The 20,901-nt window shown below is 42.1% G+C and overlaps 1 protein-coding gene across 3 annotated transcripts in view; it reads left to right on the top strand.

Annotated features, from left to right (window-relative positions):
* Positions 1-20,901, top strand: part of HPS4 (Hermansky-Pudlak syndrome 4 protein) — a 263,136-nt gene that overhangs the window by 228,976 nt on the left and 13,259 nt on the right. For all 3 annotated transcript variants that reach the window (XM_053777298.2, XM_053777299.2, XM_070087391.1), the window contains exons 7-10: positions 1,984-2,053; positions 12,799-12,912; positions 13,980-15,048; positions 19,747-19,880. In XM_053777298.2, the coding sequence (XP_053633273.2) occupies positions 1,984-2,053; positions 12,799-12,912; positions 13,980-15,048; positions 19,747-19,880 (1,387 nt within the window). The remainder of the gene's footprint in view (positions 1-1,983; positions 2,054-12,798; positions 12,913-13,979; positions 15,049-19,746; positions 19,881-20,901) is intronic.

Genomic DNA, 20,901 nt, shown 5'->3' on the forward strand with positions numbered 1-20,901 from the left:
TTCTGAAATTTCAATTCGTTTCGAAGCAGAGAAGCTGTGTATACCCTACAGCTGTAGTCATTCCTGGAGACGTTAATTCACTAAGCTTAGCTTCTTCACTATGAGCTTTTAATGAGAGTCAGAAAATCTGATATAGTTTTAATTCTAATGAATCTAAATTTTCGAACCTGTTAATAACATGGTTAAGTATCTTATATTTCTGCAGTGTTGCTGGCAGCGATCTGTACAGGGTTTCAGTAAGGGAGATTCCCTGGGATAGGGAAATATAGAAGGGGTAGTAAGGAAGGACATGTACACTCTGCTTTCCCTGCTCATATCTCCAGTAAAGGGAATTCTTTTTCAGTGATGATAAATATTATTTAGGGGAAATTCTGTCATTAGATTAGTCTGAGTCCTACTTGCATGGATTTGGGGAAAATTATTTTTAAGGTAATTAAAATTAATAGTTTGCCTGTTACATTTGGCAGTAGTATATTATTTTACTCAATATGTGTATCACTGATAATACCACAGATCCAATGTTGCATATCCCACTGCCAGATTTTTAGGTATTAAACGTTCTTGTCTATTAAGTTTCAAAACTTTGAACTTTCATATCAGGTTTAAATTCAGCGAAACAAATAAAAAAATGGCAGAATTTTGTGTAGCTAAATAATATTTAACTCGTATTTTTATTCTAAAGGAAATAATAAGTTCCACATAGGCAATGTTACCTTTCTTATAAGTACACGCCACTGGCTCTTATATTTATGCAAAAAGTTTGATAGTCCGAATATTGACTCATAATATTCGGCTACAAGAAGATAAAGGATACAAGTGTTTTAAAGTCTAAGTCAGTGATCTTCCCTGTCATAATGAGACGTTTAATGCTTGTAATAATGGAAAACACAGTAAGATTCAAGTGTCTGCTGCAGGTGTTACTAACACCTAGCAAGATGTTAGAGGCGATTTGTCCACATACTTTCTTTGAGCAATTAACTCTCACTCTTGAAGGACTGGATGTACAAGGTGTTAAGGAAGGCACAGGTGCCTCTTGAAGGACTGGAGAGCCATGGAGTTTAAATCGTTTATGGCTCACATTGAGCCTGTAAAGCACCTAAACTACTGGGAACGCCTGCAAGTCTTGAACATGTATTCATTGCAGCGGAGGAGAGAGAGGTACATGATAATATGTACCTGGAAAATACTCGAGGGCCTGGTCCCAAATCTGCACACTGCCATAACAACATACTGGAGTGAGAGATATGGGAGGAAGTGTAAAATAAACCCAGTGAGGAGCAGGGGTGCGGTGGGGACAATAAGGGAACACTGTATCAACATCCGGGGTCCCAGACTATTCAACATCTTACCAGAAATCAGAAATACTGCTGGAACAAGTGTAGAAGCCTTCAAGAGGAAACTGGACAAGTATCTTCACCAGGTGCCAGCTCAACCAGGCTGTGATGGATATGTGGGTCAGCAGGCCTCCAGCAGCAACAGCTTGGTTGACCAGGCAAGCACCAGACGAGCCTGGCCCATGGCCGGGCTCAGAAAGTAGGCAAACTCTCGAAACTCTTCAAAGGTATATGAAAGGTAGGGTAAGGTAAGAAAGTTCTCTCCACCGTTACAGGACTACTTCATGCCTCCATCACGTCTTCTCAAACTCTGAAAGACCTCTCCCATCATCTCCCAGCTGAACAAGAGGCTACTTTCTCAATGACCTCCACTTTGCTCCCATCGAAGGAACCCAAAATTTTAAAAGCTAATGATAGGGCATAAGCGTAAAAAATTGCGTGGGAGTTTGCAACATCACAACCATATTGATGTCTCCCAGGGTACTGAGCTAACTGTCTCTCTTCAGGGTATTCACCTCACTGTTTGCCCTCAGGGTATGTGTTCTTTCCCGTTTTTTAATCTACATTTTCCCTTGGGTAATGACCTTACTCTCCTCCCTAGGGATTATAATGTCCACCCTTAGGTACTGACCCTACTGTCCTCCCCCAGGGTACTCAACTCTCAGATGAACAGCGACCTGGCACACGTCTTGGCCTCCATTCCACTGCACAAACAGAAGGTGAGAACGGTCAGGAATATTTACTTGCCTTATTCATGTAAATCTTTTGAATTAAAATCGTAACACGTTTAACAAGTTTAAACAAATTCCATCGACTGGACGAGGGTCATTAAGGTCTATCGACTGGACGAGGGTCATTAAGGTCTATCGACTGGACGAGGGTCATTAAGGTCTATCGACTGGACGAGGGTCATTAAGGTCTATCGACTAGACGAGGGTCATTAAGGTCTATCGACTGGACGAGGGTCATTAAGGTCTATCGACTGGATGAAGGTCATTACGGCTGCATTTCATATGCAAAATGATGTTAATATTTTTCTTAGATCTTTATTTTAGGAATTAAACTGTGTATATATACAGAAATACCTCAGTGCATATACTCGAAGGAATAGACACCTTTCATTGTACATACACACAATATACACCTGTGTATATACGTTGAAATATACACCTGTGTATATACGTTGAAATATACACCTGTGTATATATGTTGAAATATGCACCTGTGTATATACGTTGAAATATACACCTGTGTATATACATTAAAATATGCACCTGTGTATATACGTTGAAATATACACCTGTGTATATATGTTGAAATATACACCTGTGTATATACATTAAAATATGCACCTGTGTATATACGTTGAAATATACACCTGTGTATATACGTTGCAATATACACCTGTGTATATACATTAAAATATGCACCTGTGTATATACGTTGACATATACACCTGTGTATAAACGGTGACATATACACCTGTGTATGTACGTTGAAATATACACCTGTGTATATACGTTGAAATATACACCTGTGTATATACATTAAAATATGCACCTGTGTATATACGTAGAAATATACACCTGTGTATATACATTAAAATATGCACCTGTGTATATACGTTGAAATATACACCTGTGTATATACATTAAAATATGCACCTGTGTATATACGTTGAAATATACACCTGTGTATATACATTAAAATATGCACCTGTGTATATACGTTGAAATATACACCTGTGTATATACATTAAAATATGCACCTGTGTATATATGTTGATATATACACCTGTGTATATACGGTGACACACCTGTGTATATACAGTGACACATACACCTGTGTATATACGGTGACACATACGCCTGTGTATATACGGTGACACACCTGTGTATATACGGTGACATACACCTGTGTATATACGGTGACACATACACCTGTGTATATACGGTGACACATACACCTGTGTATATACGGTGACACATACGCCTGTGTATATACGGTGACACATACACCTGTGTATATACGGTGACATACACCTGTGTATATACGGTGACACATACACCTGTGTATATACGGTGACACATACGCCTGTGTATATACGGTGACACATACACCTGTGTATATACGGTGACACATACACCTGTGTATATACGGTGACACATACACCTGTGTATATACGGTGACACACCTGTGTATATACGGTGACACATACGCCTGTGTATATACGGTGACATACACCTGTGTATATACGGTGACACACCTGTGTAAATACGGTGACACATACACCTGTGTATATACAGTGACACATACGCCTGTGTATATACAGTGACACATACACCTGTGTATATACAGTGACACATACGCCTGTGTATATACGGTGACACATACACCTGTGTATATACGGTGACACATACACCTGTGTATATACGGTGACACATACGCCTGTGTATATACGGTGACACATACACCTGTGTATATACAGTGACACATACGCCTGTGTATATACGGTGACACACCTGTGTAAATACGGTGACACATACACCTGTGTATATACGGTGACACATACACCTGTGTATATACGGTGACACACCTGTGTAAATACGGTGACATACACCTGTGTATATACAGTGACACATACGCCTGTGTATATACAGTGACACATACACCTGTGTATATACGGTGACACATACACCTGTGTATATGCAGTGACACATACGCCTGTGTATATACAGTGACACATACACCTGTGTAAATACGGTGACATACACCTGTGTATATACAGTGACACATACGCCTGTGTATATACGGTGACACATACACCTGTGTATATACGGTGACACATACACCTGTGTATATACAGTGACACGCCTGTGTATATACAGTGACACATACACCTGTGTATATACGGTGACATACACCTGTGTATATACGGTGACACATACACCTGTGTATATACGGTGACATACACCTGTGTATATACGGTGACACATACACCTGTGTATATACAGTGACACATACACCTGTGTATATACGGTGACACATACACCTGTGTATATACGGTGACATACACCTGTGTATATACGGTGACACATCTGTGTATATACAGTGACACATACACCTGTGTATATACGGTGACACATACACCTGTGTATATACGGTGACATACACCTGTGTATATACGGTGACATACACCTGTGTATATACGGTGACACACCTGTGTAAATACGGTGACACATACACCTGTGTATATACAGTGACACATACGCCTGTGTATATACGGTGACACATACGCCTGTGTATATACGGTGACACCTGTGTATACGGTGACACATACACCTGTATATATACGGTGACACATACACCTGTGTATCTACGGTGACACATACACCTGTGTATATACGGTGACACACCTGTGTATATACGGTGACACATACACCTGTGTATATACGGTGACACATACACCTGTGTATATACGGTGACACATACACCTGTGTATATACGGTGACACACACACCTGTGTATATACGGTGACACACACACCTGTGTATATACGGTGACACATACACCTGTGTATATACGGTGACACATACACCTGTGTATATACGGTGACACATACACCTGTGTATATACGGTGACACACCTGTGTATATACGGTGACACATACACCTGTGTATATACATTGAAAGATAAACACCTCTTAACCTGACTTCCTATGATAACGTTTAATGATAAACTGCAACAATAACCTAAATTCTAAAAATAACGTAATCTGTAAAAAAAAAAAAAAAGTGCATTTGAAAATTTTTTTTTTTTTGAGTTACCTTGACAACAGTATAACACTGACTTACTGAGGTATTTAAAAGTCGTATAGCAAGACTTACAAATCTGTTAATCAAGAGGATTCAAACCAATACCTGGAATATACCTTGAGTCAGTCCCCAGGACCTGGTCACTGTCCCAAAACTGGCACACCAGTGCTTGAACCAGTAGACCGTGCTGGTACAGTAGTTAGTGCTGGTACAGTAGTTAGTGCTAGTACAGTAGTTACAGTGCTGGTACAGTAGTTACAGTGCTGGTACAGTAGTTAGTGCTGGTACTGTTGTTACAGTGCTGGTACAGTAGTTACAGTGCTGGTACAGTAGTTAGTGCTGGTACAGTAGTTAGTGCTGGTACAGTAGTAACAGTGCTGGTACAGTAGTTACAGTGCTGGTACAGTAGTTACAGTGCTGGTACAGTAGTTACAGTGCTGGTACAGTAGTTAGTGCTGGTACAGTAGTTAGTGCTGGTACAGTAGTTACAGTGCTGGTACAGTAGTTACAGTGCTGGTACAGTGGTTACAGTGCTGGTACAGTGGTTACAGTGCTGGTACAGTAGTTAGTGCTGGTACAGTAGTAACAGTGCTGGTACAGTAGTTACAGTGCTGGTACAGTGGTTACAGTGCTGGTACAGTAGTTACAGTGCTGGTACAGTAGTTAGTGCTGGTACAGTAGTTAGTGCTGGTACAGTAGTTAGTGCTATACAGTAGTAACAGTGCTGGTACAGTAGTTAGTGCTGGTACAGTAGTTAGTGCTGGTACAGTAGTTAGTGCTGGTACAGTAGTTAGTGCTGGTACAGTAGTTAGTGCTGGTACAGTAGTAACAGTGCTGGTACAGTAGTAACAGTGCTGGTACAGTAGTTACAGTGCTGGTACAGTAGTTAGTGCTGGTACAGTAGTTAGTGCTGGTTCTGTTGTTACAGTGCTGGTACAGTAGTTAGTGCTGGTACTGTTGTTACAGTGCTGGTACAGTAGTTAGTGCTGGTACTGTTGTTACAGTGCTGGTACAATAGTTACAGTGCTGGTACAGTAGTTAGTGCTGGTACAGTAGTTACAGTGCTGGTACAGTAGTTAGTACTGGTACAGTAGTTACAGTGCTGGTACAGTAGTTAGTGCTGGTACAGTAGTTACAGTGCTGGTACAGTAGTTAGTACTGGTACAGTAGTTTCAGTGCTGGTACAGTGGTTACAGTGCTGGTACAGTAGTTAGTGCTGATACAGTAGTTAGTGCTGGTACAGTAGTTACAGTGCTGGTACAGTGGTTACAGTGCTGTTACAGTAGTTAGTGCTGGTACAGTAGTTACAGTGCTGGTACAGTAGTTACAGTGCTGGTACAGTAGTTACAGTGCTGGTACAGTAGTTAGTGCTGGTACAGTAGTTACAGTGCTGGTACAGTAGTTAGTGCTGGTTCTGTTACAGTGCTGGTACAGTAGTTAGTGCTGGTACTGTTGTTACAGTGCTGGTACAGTAGTTAGTGCTGGTACTGTTGTTACAGTGCTGGTACAGTAGTTACAGTGCTGGTACAGTAGTTAGTACTGGTACAGTAGTTACAGTGCTGGTACAGTAGTTAGTGCTGGTACAGTAGTTACAGTGCTGGTACAGTAGTTTCAGTGCTGGTACAGTGGTTACAGTTCTGGTACAGTAGTTAGTGCTGATACAGTAGTTAGTGCTGGTACCGTAGTTACAGTGCTGGTACAGTGGTTACGGTGCTGGTACAGTGGTTACAGTGCTGGTACAGTAGTTAGTGCTGGTACAGTAGTTACAGTGCTGGTACAGTAGTTACAGTACTGGTACAGTAGTTAGTGCTGGTACAGTGGTTACAGTGCTGGTACAGTAGTTACAGTGCTGGTACAGTGGTTACAGTGCTGGTACAGTAGTTACAGTGCTGGTACAGTAGTTAGTGCTGATACAGTAGTTAGTGCTGATACAGTAGTTACAGTGCTGGTACAGTAGTTGGTGCTGGTACAGTAGTTAGTGCTGGTACAGTGGTTACAGTGCTAGTACAGTGGTTACAGTGCTGGTACAGTAGTAACAGTGCTGGTACAGTAGTTAGTGCTGGTACAATAGTTACAGTGCTGGTATAGTAGTGCTGGTACAGTAGTAACAGTGCTGGTACAGTTGTTACAGTGCTGGTACAGTGGTTACAGTGCTGGTACAGTAGTTAGTGCTGGTACAGTGGTTACAGTGCTGGTACAGTGGTTACAGTGCTGGTACAGCAGTCAGTGCTGGTACAGTGGTTAGTGCTGGTACAGCAGTTAGTGCTGGTACAGTGGTTACAGTGCTGGTACAGTGGTCAGTGCTGGTACAGTGGTTACAGTGTTGGTACAGTTGTTACAGTGCTGGTACAGTGGTTACAGTGCTGGTACAGTAGTTAGTGCTGGTACAGTAGTTTCAGTGCTGGTATAGTAGTGCTGGTACAGTAGTAACAGTGCTGGTACAGTGGTTGCAGTGCTGGTACAGTGGTTACAGTACTGGTACAGTAGTTACAGTGCTGGTACAGCAGTTATTGCTGGTACAGTGGTTACAGTGCTGTTACAGCAGTTAGTGCTGGAACAGTGGTTACAGTGTTGGTACAGTTGTTACAGTGCTGGTACAGTAGTTACAGTGCTGGTACAGTAGTTAGTGCTGGTACAGTAGTTAGGGCTGGTACAGTAGTTACAGTGCTGGTATAGTAGTGCTGGTACAGTGGTTACAGTGCTGGTACAGTAGTTACAGTGCTGGTACAGCAGTTATTGCTGGTACAGTGGTTACAGTGCTGTTACAGCAGTTAGTGCTGGTACAGTGGTTAGTGCTGGTACAGTGGTTACAGTGCTGGTACAGTAGTTACAGTGCTGGTACAGTAGTTACAGTGCTGGTACAGTGGTTACAGTGCTGGTATATTGTTTACAGTGCTGGTACAGTAGTGCTGGTACAGTAGTTAGTGCTGGTACAGTAGTTAATGTGCTGGTACAGTACAGTGCTGATACAGTAGTGCTGGTACAGTACAGTGCTGGTACAGTAGTTAGTGCTGGTACAGTAGTTACAGTGCTGGTACAGTGGTTACAGTGCTGGTACAGTAGTTACAGTGCTGGTACAGCAGTTAGTGCTGGTCTAATAGTTACAGTGCTGGTGCAGTAGTTACAGTGCTGGTGCAGTAGTTATAGTGCTGGTACAGTGGTTACAGTGCTCGTACAGTGGTTACAGTGCTGGTGCAGTAGTTATAATGCTGGTACAGTGGTTACAGTGCTGGTACAATGGTTACAGTGCTGGTCTAATAGTTAGTGCTGGTGCAGTAGTTATAGTGCTGGTACAGTAGTTACAGTGCTGGTACAGCAGTTACAGTGCTGGTCTAATAGTTACAGTGCTGGTACAGTAGTTATAGTGCTGGTGCAGTAGTTACAGTGCTGGTGCAGTAGTTACAGTGCTGGTACAGTAGTTACAGTGCTGGTACAGTGGTTACCGTGCTGGTACAGTAGTTACAGTGCTGGTACAGTGGTTACAGTGCTGGTACAGTAGTTACAGTGCTGGTACAGTAGTTAGTGCTGGTACAGTAGTTACAGTGCTGGTACAGTGGTTACAGTGCTGGTACAGTAGTTACAGTGCTGGTACAGTAGTTACAGTGCTGGTACAGTGGTTACAGTGCTGGTACAGTGGTTACAGTGCTGGTACAGTGGTTACAGTGCTGGTACAGTAGTTAGTGCTGGTACAGTGGTTACAGTGCTGGTACAGTAGTTACAGTGCTGGTACAGTGGTTACAGTGCTGGTACAGTAGTTACAGTGCTGGTACAGTAGTTACAGTGCTGGTACAGTGGTTACAGTGCTGGTACAGTGGTTACAGTGCTGGTACAGTAGTTACAGTGCTGGTACAGTGGTTACAGTGCTGGTACAGTAGTTACAGTGCTGGTACAGTGGTTACAGTGCTGGTACAGTAGTTACAGTGCTGGTACAGTGGTTACAGTGCTGGTACAGTAGTTACAGTGCTGGTACAGTGGTTACAGTGCTGGTACAGTAGTTACAGTGCTGGTACAGTAGTTAGTGCTGGTACAGTGGTTAGTGCTGGTACAGTAGTTACAGTGCTGGTACAGTGGTTACAGTGCTGGTACAGTAGTTACAGTGCTGGTACAGTAGTTACAGTGCTGGTACAGTGGTTACAGTGCTGGTACAGTAGTGATGGTACAGTGGTTACAGTGCTGGTACAGTAGTTACAGTGCTGGTACAGTAGTTACAGTGCTGGTACAGTGGTTACAGTGCTGGTACAGTAGTTACAGTGCTGGTACAGTAGTTAGTGCTGGTACAGTGGTTAGTGCTGGTACAGTAGTTACAGTGCTGGTACAGTAGTTAGTGCTGGTACAGTAGTTAGTGCTGGTACAGTAGTTACAGTGCTGGTACAGTAGTTACAGTGCTGGTACAGTGGTTACAGTGCTGGCCTGGTAGTCTTGGCATGCTGTCATGAGTTTCTTATATAACTGATTCTCTTTAATCATAATCGTTAAATCAGCAAGGGTCGTACAGCACTATGAAGCAGTCGCATTTGATGTATAGAATAGCAGGGTAGCTCCAGTTTCTTGGATCAAGAACCTTTCATCATCAGCCAGTCATCCTCCTGGAGGGGATGCATGAGTGGAAATTCTTCCAACTTAATATTTCGGCGAGCTCATTCCTATTATGTAAATTATAAATGGAAAAAAAGCCTATAACATAACATGTAAGTCATGCGAGGAATTAAAGACGACACAAAATTCATACAATTAATCAGTATAGCAATTAAACTACAAAAGTGGTTTTGAATCATTTATCAAACTGCAGCAGGCCAGGATTCAACCCCACGACACGGTGTCCCACCTCAAGAGGTGCACGGCAGTCAACACCATGTGGAGTTACCTGGAGTTTACCTGGAGAGAGTTCCGGGGGTCAACGCCCCGGCGGCCCGGTCTGTGACCAAGCCTTCTGGTGGATCAGAGCCTGATCAACCAGGCTGTTGCTGCTGGCTGCACGCAAACCAACGTACGAGCCACAGCCCGGCTGATTAGGAACTGACTTTAGGTGCTTGTCCAGTGCCAGCTTGAAGACTGCCAGGGGTCTGTTGGTAATCCCCCTTATGTGTGCTGGGAGGCAGTTGAACAGTCTCGGGCCCCTGACACTTATTGTATGGTCTCTTAACGTACTAGTGACACCCCTGCTTTTCATTGGGGGGATGGTGCATCGTCTGCCAAGTCTTTTGCTTTCGTAGTGAGTGACTTTCGTGTACAAGTTCGGTACTATTCCCTCTAGGATTTTCCAGGTGTATATAATCATGCATCTCTCCCTCCTGCGTTCCAGGGAATACAGGTTTAGGAACCTCAAGCGCTCCCAGTAGTTGAGGTGCTTTATCTCCGTTATGCGCGCCGTGAAAGTTCTCTGTACATTTTCTAGGTCGGCAATTTCACCTGCCTTGAAAGGTGCTGTTAGTGTGCAGCAATATTCCAGCCTAGATAGAACAAGTGACCTGAAGAGTGTCATCATGGGCTTGGCCTCCCTAGTTTTGAAGGTTCTCATTATCCATCCTGTCATTTTTCTAGCAGATGCGATTGATACAATGGTATGGTCCTTGAAGGTGAGATCCTCCGACATGATCACTCCCAGGTCTTTGACGTTGGTGTTTCTCTCTATTTTGTGGCCAGAATTTTTGTACTCTGATAAAGATTTAATTTCCTCATGTTTACCATATCTGAGTAATTGAAATTTCTCATCGTTGAACTTCATATTGTTTTCTGCAGCCCACTGAAAGATTTGGTTGATGTCCGCCTGGAGCCTTGCAGTGTCTGCAATGGAAGACACTGTCATGCAGATTCGGGTGTCATCTGCAAAGGAAGACACGGTGCTGTGGCTGACATCCTTGTCTATGTCGGATATGAGGATGAGGAACAAGATGGGAGCGAGTACTGTGCCTTGTGGAACAGAGCTTTTCACCGTAGCTGCCTCGGACTTTACTCTGTTGACGACTACTCTCTGTGTTCTGTTAGTGAGGAAATTATAGATCCATCGACCGACTTTTCCTGTTATTCCTTTAGCACGCATTTTGTGCGCTATTACGCCATGGTCACACTTGTCGAAGGCTTTTGCAAAGTCTGTATATATTACATCTGCATTCTTTTTGTCTTCTAGTGCATTTAGGACCTTGTCGTAGTGATCCAATGGTTCAGACAGACAGGAGCGACCTGTTCTAAACCCATGTTGCCCTGGGTTGTGTAACTGATGGGTTTCTAGATGGGTGGTGATCTTGCTTCTTAGGACCCTTTCAAAGATTTTTATGATATGGGATGTTAGTGCTATTGGTCTGTAGTTCTTTGCTGTTGCTTTACTGCCCCCTTTGTGGAGTGGGGCTATGTCTGTTGTTTTTAGTAACTGTGGGACGACCCCCGTGTCCATGCTCCCTCTCCATAGGATGGAAAAGGTTCGTGATAGGGGCTTCTTGCAGTTCTTGATGAACACAGAGTTCCACGAGTCTGGCCCTGGGGCAGAGTGCATGGGCATGTCATTTATCGTCTGTTCGAAGTCATTTGGCATCAGGATAACATCGGATAGGCTTGTGTTAATCAAATTTTGTGGCTCTCTCAAAAAAAATTCATTTTGATCTTCGACTCAGTCTGGTTAGAGGCTTGCTAAAAACTGAGTCATATTGGGACTTGAGTAGCTCAATCATTTCCTTGCTGTCATCTGTGTAGGACCCATCTTGTTTAAGTAGGGGCCCAATACTGGACGTTGTTCTCGATTTTGATTTGGCATAGGAGAAGAAATACTTTGGGTTTCTTTCGATTTCAGCTGAACACGGTGTGAAGTAGCTGAACATGCAGGCTTGACTGAACTGTTGTTACATGAAACGATAAAACAAGCTGACTGGAGTCTGAGGTGATGAATGGGTATAGCAATAAGAGCTCACAGAATGACACTCCCCCCCACAAACATAAATGAAGGTACAGTTCAATACACCTCATTCATGACGTTTTGACAGCCACTGCAGATCACACAATCCATCGCAATCTCGCTGGCTCGATCAAAACACACAGGGTTCATCAGAGAGCTGAGTACCAAGTTAAGTTTATAAGGATCCCCAACACCAGACGTCACCTATCATCCCAGAGAGTGGAGAAGCAGGTACACCGCAGTTGGGAAACACATGCCGGAGTAAAGTTGCATATACCATATCTTTACCCCTCAAGGAAGGTTCCTTGATGTTGGTGAGGGGCTCTTGATTTAGGGAATTGGATCTGTGCTCCAGTTCCCCGAATTAAGCCTGAATGCCTTCCACATCCCCCCCCCAGGCGCTGTATAATCCTCCGGGTTTAGCGCTTCCCCTTGATTATAATAATAATAACCATATCTTTACATATATTAAATGTATCAGGGGGTCAAGTCAAAATGATTTTAAGTTTACATCTGCATTCTTCTATTTTAAAAAGTCCTTCATGCATACAAACAACCCACACCACAATCATACGTACACACATGCATAAAATTATATATTATAGCATAAATTTTTTACCTTCCCCTCACAGGATGTATCAGGGGAATTAAAAACAATCATATTAATAATTGATGGAGAAACACTGAGGATAGAGAAAAAGGGAAGGGGGGAGAGGGAGGGAGAGAGAGAAAGGAAATAATGTTTATTGTTTATGCTGTACAGAGTGGAGTGTTGGAGGAGCGTGAGGTTGAGTACCAACTGCCTGGTGGAGTACAGTTACTCAAGCTGCACGTACCCAAGGAAACTCATTCTACCCTGCGTGCCCATCTACCCAAGGTGAGTACACCCTCTTTGCCCAAGGTGACTACACCCTCCCTACCCACATTTAAAAGTTTCCTAGTTTAGTTCATTCAATGCATTGCCAGACATGTCATGGCTTTTTTAATTTGCTATTTGCAGTTAGATATAAATTTTATAAATAAATGTACCCTAACTTGCAGCAAATAGTATTTAAAAAGTTTACAGGAAACGTCAAGAAACAAATGTGTGGAACTTTGTAAGGAAATTAATGTACATGTAGTTAAATAAGATTAAAAATCAAGGTAAATACATAGTATAAATCTTCTTTCAACACACCGGCCGTATCCCACCGAGGCAGGGTGCCCCAAAAGGAAAAACGAAAGTTTCTCCTTTTACATTTAGTAATATATACAGGAGAAGAGGTTACTAACCCCTTGCTCCCGGCATTTTAGTCGCCTCTTACAACACGCATGGCTTACGGAGGAAGAATTCTGTTCCACTTCCCCATGGAGATAAGAGGAAATAAACAAGAATAAGAACTAGAAAGAAAATAGAAGAAAACCCAGAAGGGTGTGTATATATGTGCTTGTACATGTATGTGTTGTGTGACCTAAGTGTAAGTAGAAGTAGCAAGATGTACCTGAAATCTTGCATGTTCATGAGACAGAAAAAAGGACACCAGCAATCCTACCATCATGTAAAACAATTACAGGCTTTCATTTTACACTCACTTGGCAGGACGGTTGCTGTCTACCAGCTTACTACCTATATTGTATAAATATTACTAAAAATATTTTAGTGAATATATCTATTGAACAATCAAAAAGTAAGTCATTTTAAAGTTAATGTTCACAATCAGAGGAGGATTTGTAAGTATATAAGCCAATTTTAAGATAGTTCCGAAGATCAGACAATTCTTGCGATATATACATGGTTCTTACTTGCTTTATGTATACCCATTGTATATACAGGTTGTCTCGTGTATACACAAGGAATTTCTTATTTCATGTATGCATATTGTGCACACAGCAAATTACTCGCTTCTTGTATGTTATGGCTCAAACATCATTAAAGAGAAACTTAATTTTATTCTTTTTTTACAGTCAATGCCTCGCCGGGGAGAGCGTGGACTACACAGTGAAGCAGCCTCCATGGACCTGGCATCCCTCCGCTCCGTCCTCCTATCCCGCCAGTCCCTCCATACCTACCCTTCCACCCTGCCCACCACCCAGGAGACCTCCCTGGAGAGGTGCTCCAGTCCCCAGGAATCACAGAAGTTCAGACAGAACGCTCCTAGAGGACCGAGTCTGATGGCGAGGATAAGTGGGTGTAGTGACCTGGAGGGCCGTCCCTCACAGAGCTTACCTGGCTCTCCCAGGAAGATCCGTGTGGCAGCTACTCTGCCAGATGTGGGGGGTAACTCGCCTGACCTCCGCTACAAGGTGCTGACGGGTCGCAAGCCCAGACCCCCTGCCTCCTCACATTCCACTCCTCGCAGGATGCCTGGTGGTAGGAATGGTTTATCTCGAAACAACGATGCCAATAATGGGTTGAACATGGCCTCTAAACGAGGGTATGGGATGGGCGTTCCAGGCCAACCCCGCTACAACGTGGATAAGAGAAATACTCCAAACAATAAGTTGCTTAATAACTCAAGTGATGTTGCCAAACCTATCCTCAAGAATGGTACTGTGACTCTGTATGATTCTGAAAAGAGTGAAAGTGGTTTCGAGGATGGAGTTCAGTCTGACAGTGAGCTTAACATTAAAAACACGAAAAATAAACTGAATTTGCAGTTCGCACCTGACAAGATCAATAGACCGAGTCACGAGATAGAATTGGATGGGTTGAGTAATGATGAACCAAAAATTACTCGAGAAATCAATGGTAACCTTTCTAAAGACTATGATTCGAATGGTAAAGATAGTCCAAATGGTAATCTTACCACCTTGAAGTCACAAATGATGGATTTCAAAGATGAATCTGACACATCCAGAAGTGAGGAGTCGGACATTAGTGTGCTAGACCTGAGTACTTTTATAGAAACCAAAGAAAATGGGGATCGGCAGCTGGCCGAGGCTGTGAGAGGCTTGATGGAACTGACCACTAGGGATGATGACCAGGACAACACAATGCAGGGCCAGTCCATTGACAATCACCTGATGGAGTCTGGTGGGTAACTTCTGAATCATCCTTAGAAGTTAGGGAAAGGATTTTATAACAGGGTTTAGGCTCATGTTAACTCTTCTGAGTATATTTTCTACTAACTATGCTAATAACCTCCAATGTCATTTGTTCACAAATATATATTTAGTTAATTCACTTTCTGTCCTTTGATGCCACTTCATTTATTTTGGCACTCTTATTACTTGCTATTACAACATGTACACACACACCATCCAGTAATGCTGCAACATGCATACAGACAATCCAAGAATATTGCAACATGCTGGCACTAACAAACCACATGTAGGGTGGTGACTCTTTTATTACGACTTAATCTGAGTTCAAAAAAAGCTAGACCTGACATTAAATTAATAATTACAATAATAAAACCAGCTACTCTGGTAAATTAAAATTGTGGATTGTATATGATTAGGCTTGCTGGGTACACAAAGAAAATTCATATTACCACTTAACCATTTAATTACTGTAGATGGATCACACCACAACACCTGCCTAGCACCTAGACCCTACACTGGCCAGCTAGAGATCTACATGAAAAAATTAATGGTGCACTTCTCTGTGCGAGTGATGGCATATTCCTTATCTTCCACACGTAATTCTTGGTCCTGCAAATTTCCTGTCCCAATTCTTCAGCAGGGGACATCAACATAGGCTCCTATTACAAATCCAGGCTGAAACACCCCAGTTTGGCCTTGTAGATGCCGGATTATTAGTTGAATTTTCTACAACATCCAGTGCTCACGGATTACAAAATGGCATCCCCCGTCACTGCCCCGGCTGTTCTGCATCCTCCCCTCATTCGAAATTTCTTGAAGGGTCAAATCAGCATCACATTTTAATACACACTTATTATATAATTCAAATTTATACATGCTGAATTTAGGAAAAAATTAAAATTCTCAACATATACAGTATATACCACAGAGCCAGACCTCAGCCCTAGATAAGTACGGGCACCTATTTGAAGCTCGCATGAATTTTTTTTCCTTTAGTGTGCACTTCAGCGAACGAACAGTTCTTGTGGATTAATATCCAATATTCTTTTGTGTATACTGTTTTCCTCTCATGTTTCCATTATCATAGCCTTACCTGTTTTCCACTAGTAATGACATCTTTAATTGGTGAAAAATGTGTGTCTTACCAACCCCATTTCATGTCCTTAATCAGCAGAAATCCCGCAAAATGTTCTGTGATGAGGTTATGACTTGAATTGATCAGTGTCTCATGGTATGTTTACAAACTGAAGGATGAGAGACTCATTTGTTCAACATGTTATGCAGCATTGACACAAATACAGTGGACCCCCGCCTTACGATATTAATCCGTTCCTGAGAGCTCATCATATGCCAAAATTATCGTTAGCCGAATTAATTTTCCCCATGAGAAATAATGGAAATCAAATTAATCCATTCCTGACACCCCAAAGTATGAAAAAAAAAAATTTTTTACCACATGAAATGTTAATTTTAATACACACAAACTGAAGAAGACATGCACAATTACTACTCTACTAAAAATAGAATACATGACACTTACCTTTATTGAAGATCTGGTGATGATTGATGGGATGGGAGGAAGGGAAGAGTGTGGAAGTTATTGTTTAGAAGGGGAATCCCCTTCCATTAGGACTTGAGGTAGCAAGTCCTTTTCCGGGGTTACTTCTTCTTTTAATGCCACTAGGACCAGCTTGAGTCACTGAACCTCTGTCGCACAACAAATCTGTCCATAGAGCTCTGTACCTCCCGTTCCCTTAAGACTTTCCTAAAATGGGCCATAACATTGTCATTGTACAGGTTGCCAACATGGCTTGTAGTAGCTGTGTCAGGGTGATTTTCATCAATAAAGGTTTGCAGTTCAACCCACTTTGCACACATTTCCTTAATTTCTTTTTTCAATTCGATACTAATTCTCTCCCTTTTTACCACTAGGATGGCACTAGAAGCTTTCTTGGGGTCCATGGTGACTTATTTCGCAGTCATAAGCACTAAAAACACTGGGATAATGTGAAATGTACCGAATGTATGCATAGATGCGACTGCACTGGCTGGCTTGTAAACACTGGCACTGAGGCCACACGTGGGACACGTCCCGGATGAATCATGTAAGGCGAGGCAAAATTTTTGCATTCAAATGCTTCATATGGCGGGTTTAACGTAATGCGATGCGTTCACAAGGCGGGGGTCCACTGTACTAGTATTTTGTTGCATTAGATTATTATAATCAAAACCAAGCGCTAAACCCACCAGGGTTCACATTAGATAAGATCCTGACCAGTTCATTTTGCACATATTTCTCAAGATGGTGTACATGTTTTACTTTCATCTTCCACTGTGAAATAGCAAGTGTTTGTGCATAATTTCTATATTAAATTGGTCACATGTAGGTCTCTCCTCTCCATCTATGTAGTGTCGGAGGTTTATCCGAGTATCTTCCATACATTGTGCTTATTACCACCTCAGACTCGCACGATTTACTGTAATTGGATTCCTAGTCCACGACTATGTTTTATCTTCCTCAGAGGTCCTGCCATTGCATTCCAGTTTTCCTGCCAGCCACGTTTGTATCAACTACAATATAGTATCTTATTTTTTAGACAAATTAGTTCTACAGATTAAGAATTATCATACCTCAGCTCATCTCAAAGGCCAGCACTCTCTACAGTATACTACAACCCCCTGGGATGCCACTCACAACAGGCGACAAACACCCAAGGAACCTACTTATTGCTAGGTAACCAGGGACAGCAGGTGTGAGGAAACATACCCACAGTTTCCACCCATGCCGGGGATCAAACCACGGACACTCAGAATGTGAGAAGAGTGCACTACCAAGCAAGCCATATCATTGATTGAATTTCCTTTACTGCGTAAGGTAGCCTTGTTTTCATTCCAGTTATTCTCTGCTTTACCATTTCTGCCCTCTCATTTCCAGGTATTCCTCTGTGGCTTTTCTTGACTTGAGCACCACTCTGTGTACTATTCTTTAAGTTTTATCTTTCATCTCCATCACAAAGGAATTTCTGCTTTCTATATCTATTATGCTCTTTAGTGCTCTGGCAGCGTTGTTGAAAATCACCCCATTCTCTTACTCCCTATCTGTCAACCTTCTGAATACATGTATATGAAACCGTTACTATACATTAAAGCTCTATCATAATCATAATTAAGTGTTAACCCACAAGGGTTATTCATAGCTCTGTTTTAGATCACTGAGGATTTGAATAAAACATCTTTCTCAAAGTACAGTGGACCCCCGGTTAACGATATTTTTTCACTCCATAAGTATGTTCAGGTGCCAGTACTGACCGAATTTATTCCCATAAGGAATATTGTGAAGTAGATTAGTCCATTTCAGACCCCCAAACATACACGTACAAACGCACTTACATAAATACACTTACATAATTGGTCGCATTCGGAGGTAATCGTTATGCGGGGGTCCACTGTATTCTTCTCTTACGAATGCCACATTTATTAACTCCATCACCAGACAACTTCCATCCCAGCTCTTTTGTACATGACCTAACCTTTCCATGTCCTGATGTTGGGGCCAAAAATTCAGTTTGACTATTTGGTAACCCTGGCCCTGAGGCCACCTCTCTCTGCCCTAAGCAACAGCCTAATTGAACAGGCAATTAGCAGAACAACTTGGCCTCAGGCCGGGCAAAAAAGGCAGAAAAAAAAAAGCGAAACATGTCACAAGGAAAGTTGCTCCACTACTCTAGCACCAAAAGTTCAGATCGATCAGAACCAAAGGTTTGAGCTAATAATCCATACTAGCACCTGACAAACTTTAAGAAGAATTTTCAGGGAATAATTTCTAAGATAAAAAATGCATTGTAAATCCAGTCATGGTTAGACATGGTGTAAACCATAAGACCTGATGCTGACCAAGTAGATCCCACACTCAGTGGGTGTTTGACCTTATTTTGTGATGAAAATGGTTTTAAAAACCTACAAGTTGAGGAATAAGACAACTCTGCAACATTTGGGAATCTTCATTTGAGGAAATGTTTAGCCAGCCAGTGGCTTCTTCAGTCCAGGAACTGATTACCTCATACTCCTCATCTTCATCTTTTATTCTCTGTATTGGACTGAAGAAGCCAGTGGCTGGCAAAACGTTTCCTCAGTAAAGATTCCTAAATAATGCACCAGTGTCTCATCCCTTATTTTGTACAGAAGACTCATTCCTCACCCAACTTTCATTTTTGCCGCTATCACCGTCAGTGAGGCTACTTTGTGAAGTTTATGTTCATCCTTTTATATTCATCCTGAGTGTGGTGATTTGTTGAGCACCAGTAGTTCATCATGAGAGCAGTGGTTTGCTATACATTCCATGATGATGCTGTAAGCAGTAGTTTATTGTGCATCCCTTGCTAATCCTGTTAATGGCTAGTTCATTGTGCACCCAATGCTTATGAGAGCATTAAAAAATGGATTACAAAGGCTCTTTATCATATTCCACTTGGTAACTAGTTAATATAATTTTTAGATACATATTGCAAGAAACACGTTTTCAAGTGGAATCTGGATAACTACACGCTAAAGGTGCCATATTAACCAGGTTGTGGTTATTATTAGGCCTGTGGGCTGCCAGCTGCAGCAGCCTGGTTGGCCCACATGGGTTTTTATCACTGAGCGGAAAATAAAAAGTATCAATATCTTATGGTGTTTTCTTCTTCAGGTCAACATGATGGTCGAGGGTCGGCTGAGGGCTGGGAGCTGCTGACACTGTACACTCAGAAACACTCAGACACAGTACTACACTTGTTGCTTTCTCCTGCAGCACCTAAAACGCCACAGCTCATCTACTCTCTCGTAAGTATCATCCAGTCTTCTTGCTAATACCACTAGATGAGATGATCATTTGCGGGCATCTATATTGCACATGTGAGCTTTCAGATCTCCAGAGATAATACAGTGCTGCAATATATGGCATATTAAAGGTGTAACATGCTTGAGGGTGGAGAGTATAACAAAGGTAGTGTTAGTAAAGGTAGCGAGCAGTGCTAAAGGAAGTATAAGCAAAGTTGGTGTAATAAATCTGTGGCTGACAAAAAAGTCAAGAGAGAGTCTGTGTCAAAGGTGGGGAGATAATACATGTACTGTAATTTTAATGTTGATATATTTTTCAGTTGTAGGTAGTAGGTTGGTAGACAGCAACCGCCCAGGGAGGTACTACCGTCCTGCCAAGTGAGTGTAAAATGAAAGCCTGTAATTGTTTTACATGATGGTAGTATTGCTGGTGTTTTTTTCTGTCTCATAAACATGCAAGGTTTCAGGTACGTCTTGCTACTTCTACTTACACACTTACACTTAGGTCACACTACTCATACATGTACAAGCATATATATACACACACCCCTCTGGGTTTTCTTCTATTTTCTTACTAGTTCTTGTTCTTGTTTATTTCCTCTTATCTCCATGGGGAAGTGCGTGTTGTAAGAGTCGACTAAAATGCCAGGAGCAAGGGGCTAGTAACCCCTTCTCCTGTATATGTTACTAAATGTGAAAGGAGAAACTTTTGTTTTTCCTTTTGGGCCACCCCACCTCAATGGGATACAGCCAGTGTGTTGAAAGAAGAAATATGCAAGATTACAGGTATGTCTTACTACTACTACTAACACTTAGGTCACACTATACATACATGTACAAGCATATATATACACACCCCTTTGGGTTTTCTTCTATTTTCTTTCTAGTTCTTGTTCTTGTTTATTTCCTCTTACCTCCATGGGGAAGTGGAACAGAATTCTTCCTCCGTAAGCCATGCGTGTTGTAAGAGGCAACTAAAATGCCAGGATCAAGGGGCTAGTAACCCATTCTCCTGTATAAATTA

Source organism: Cherax quadricarinatus, chromosome 21, assembly GCF_038502225.1.
Source record: "Cherax quadricarinatus isolate ZL_2023a chromosome 21, ASM3850222v1, whole genome shotgun sequence".
NCBI lineage: Eukaryota > Metazoa > Arthropoda > Malacostraca > Decapoda > Parastacidae > Cherax > Cherax quadricarinatus.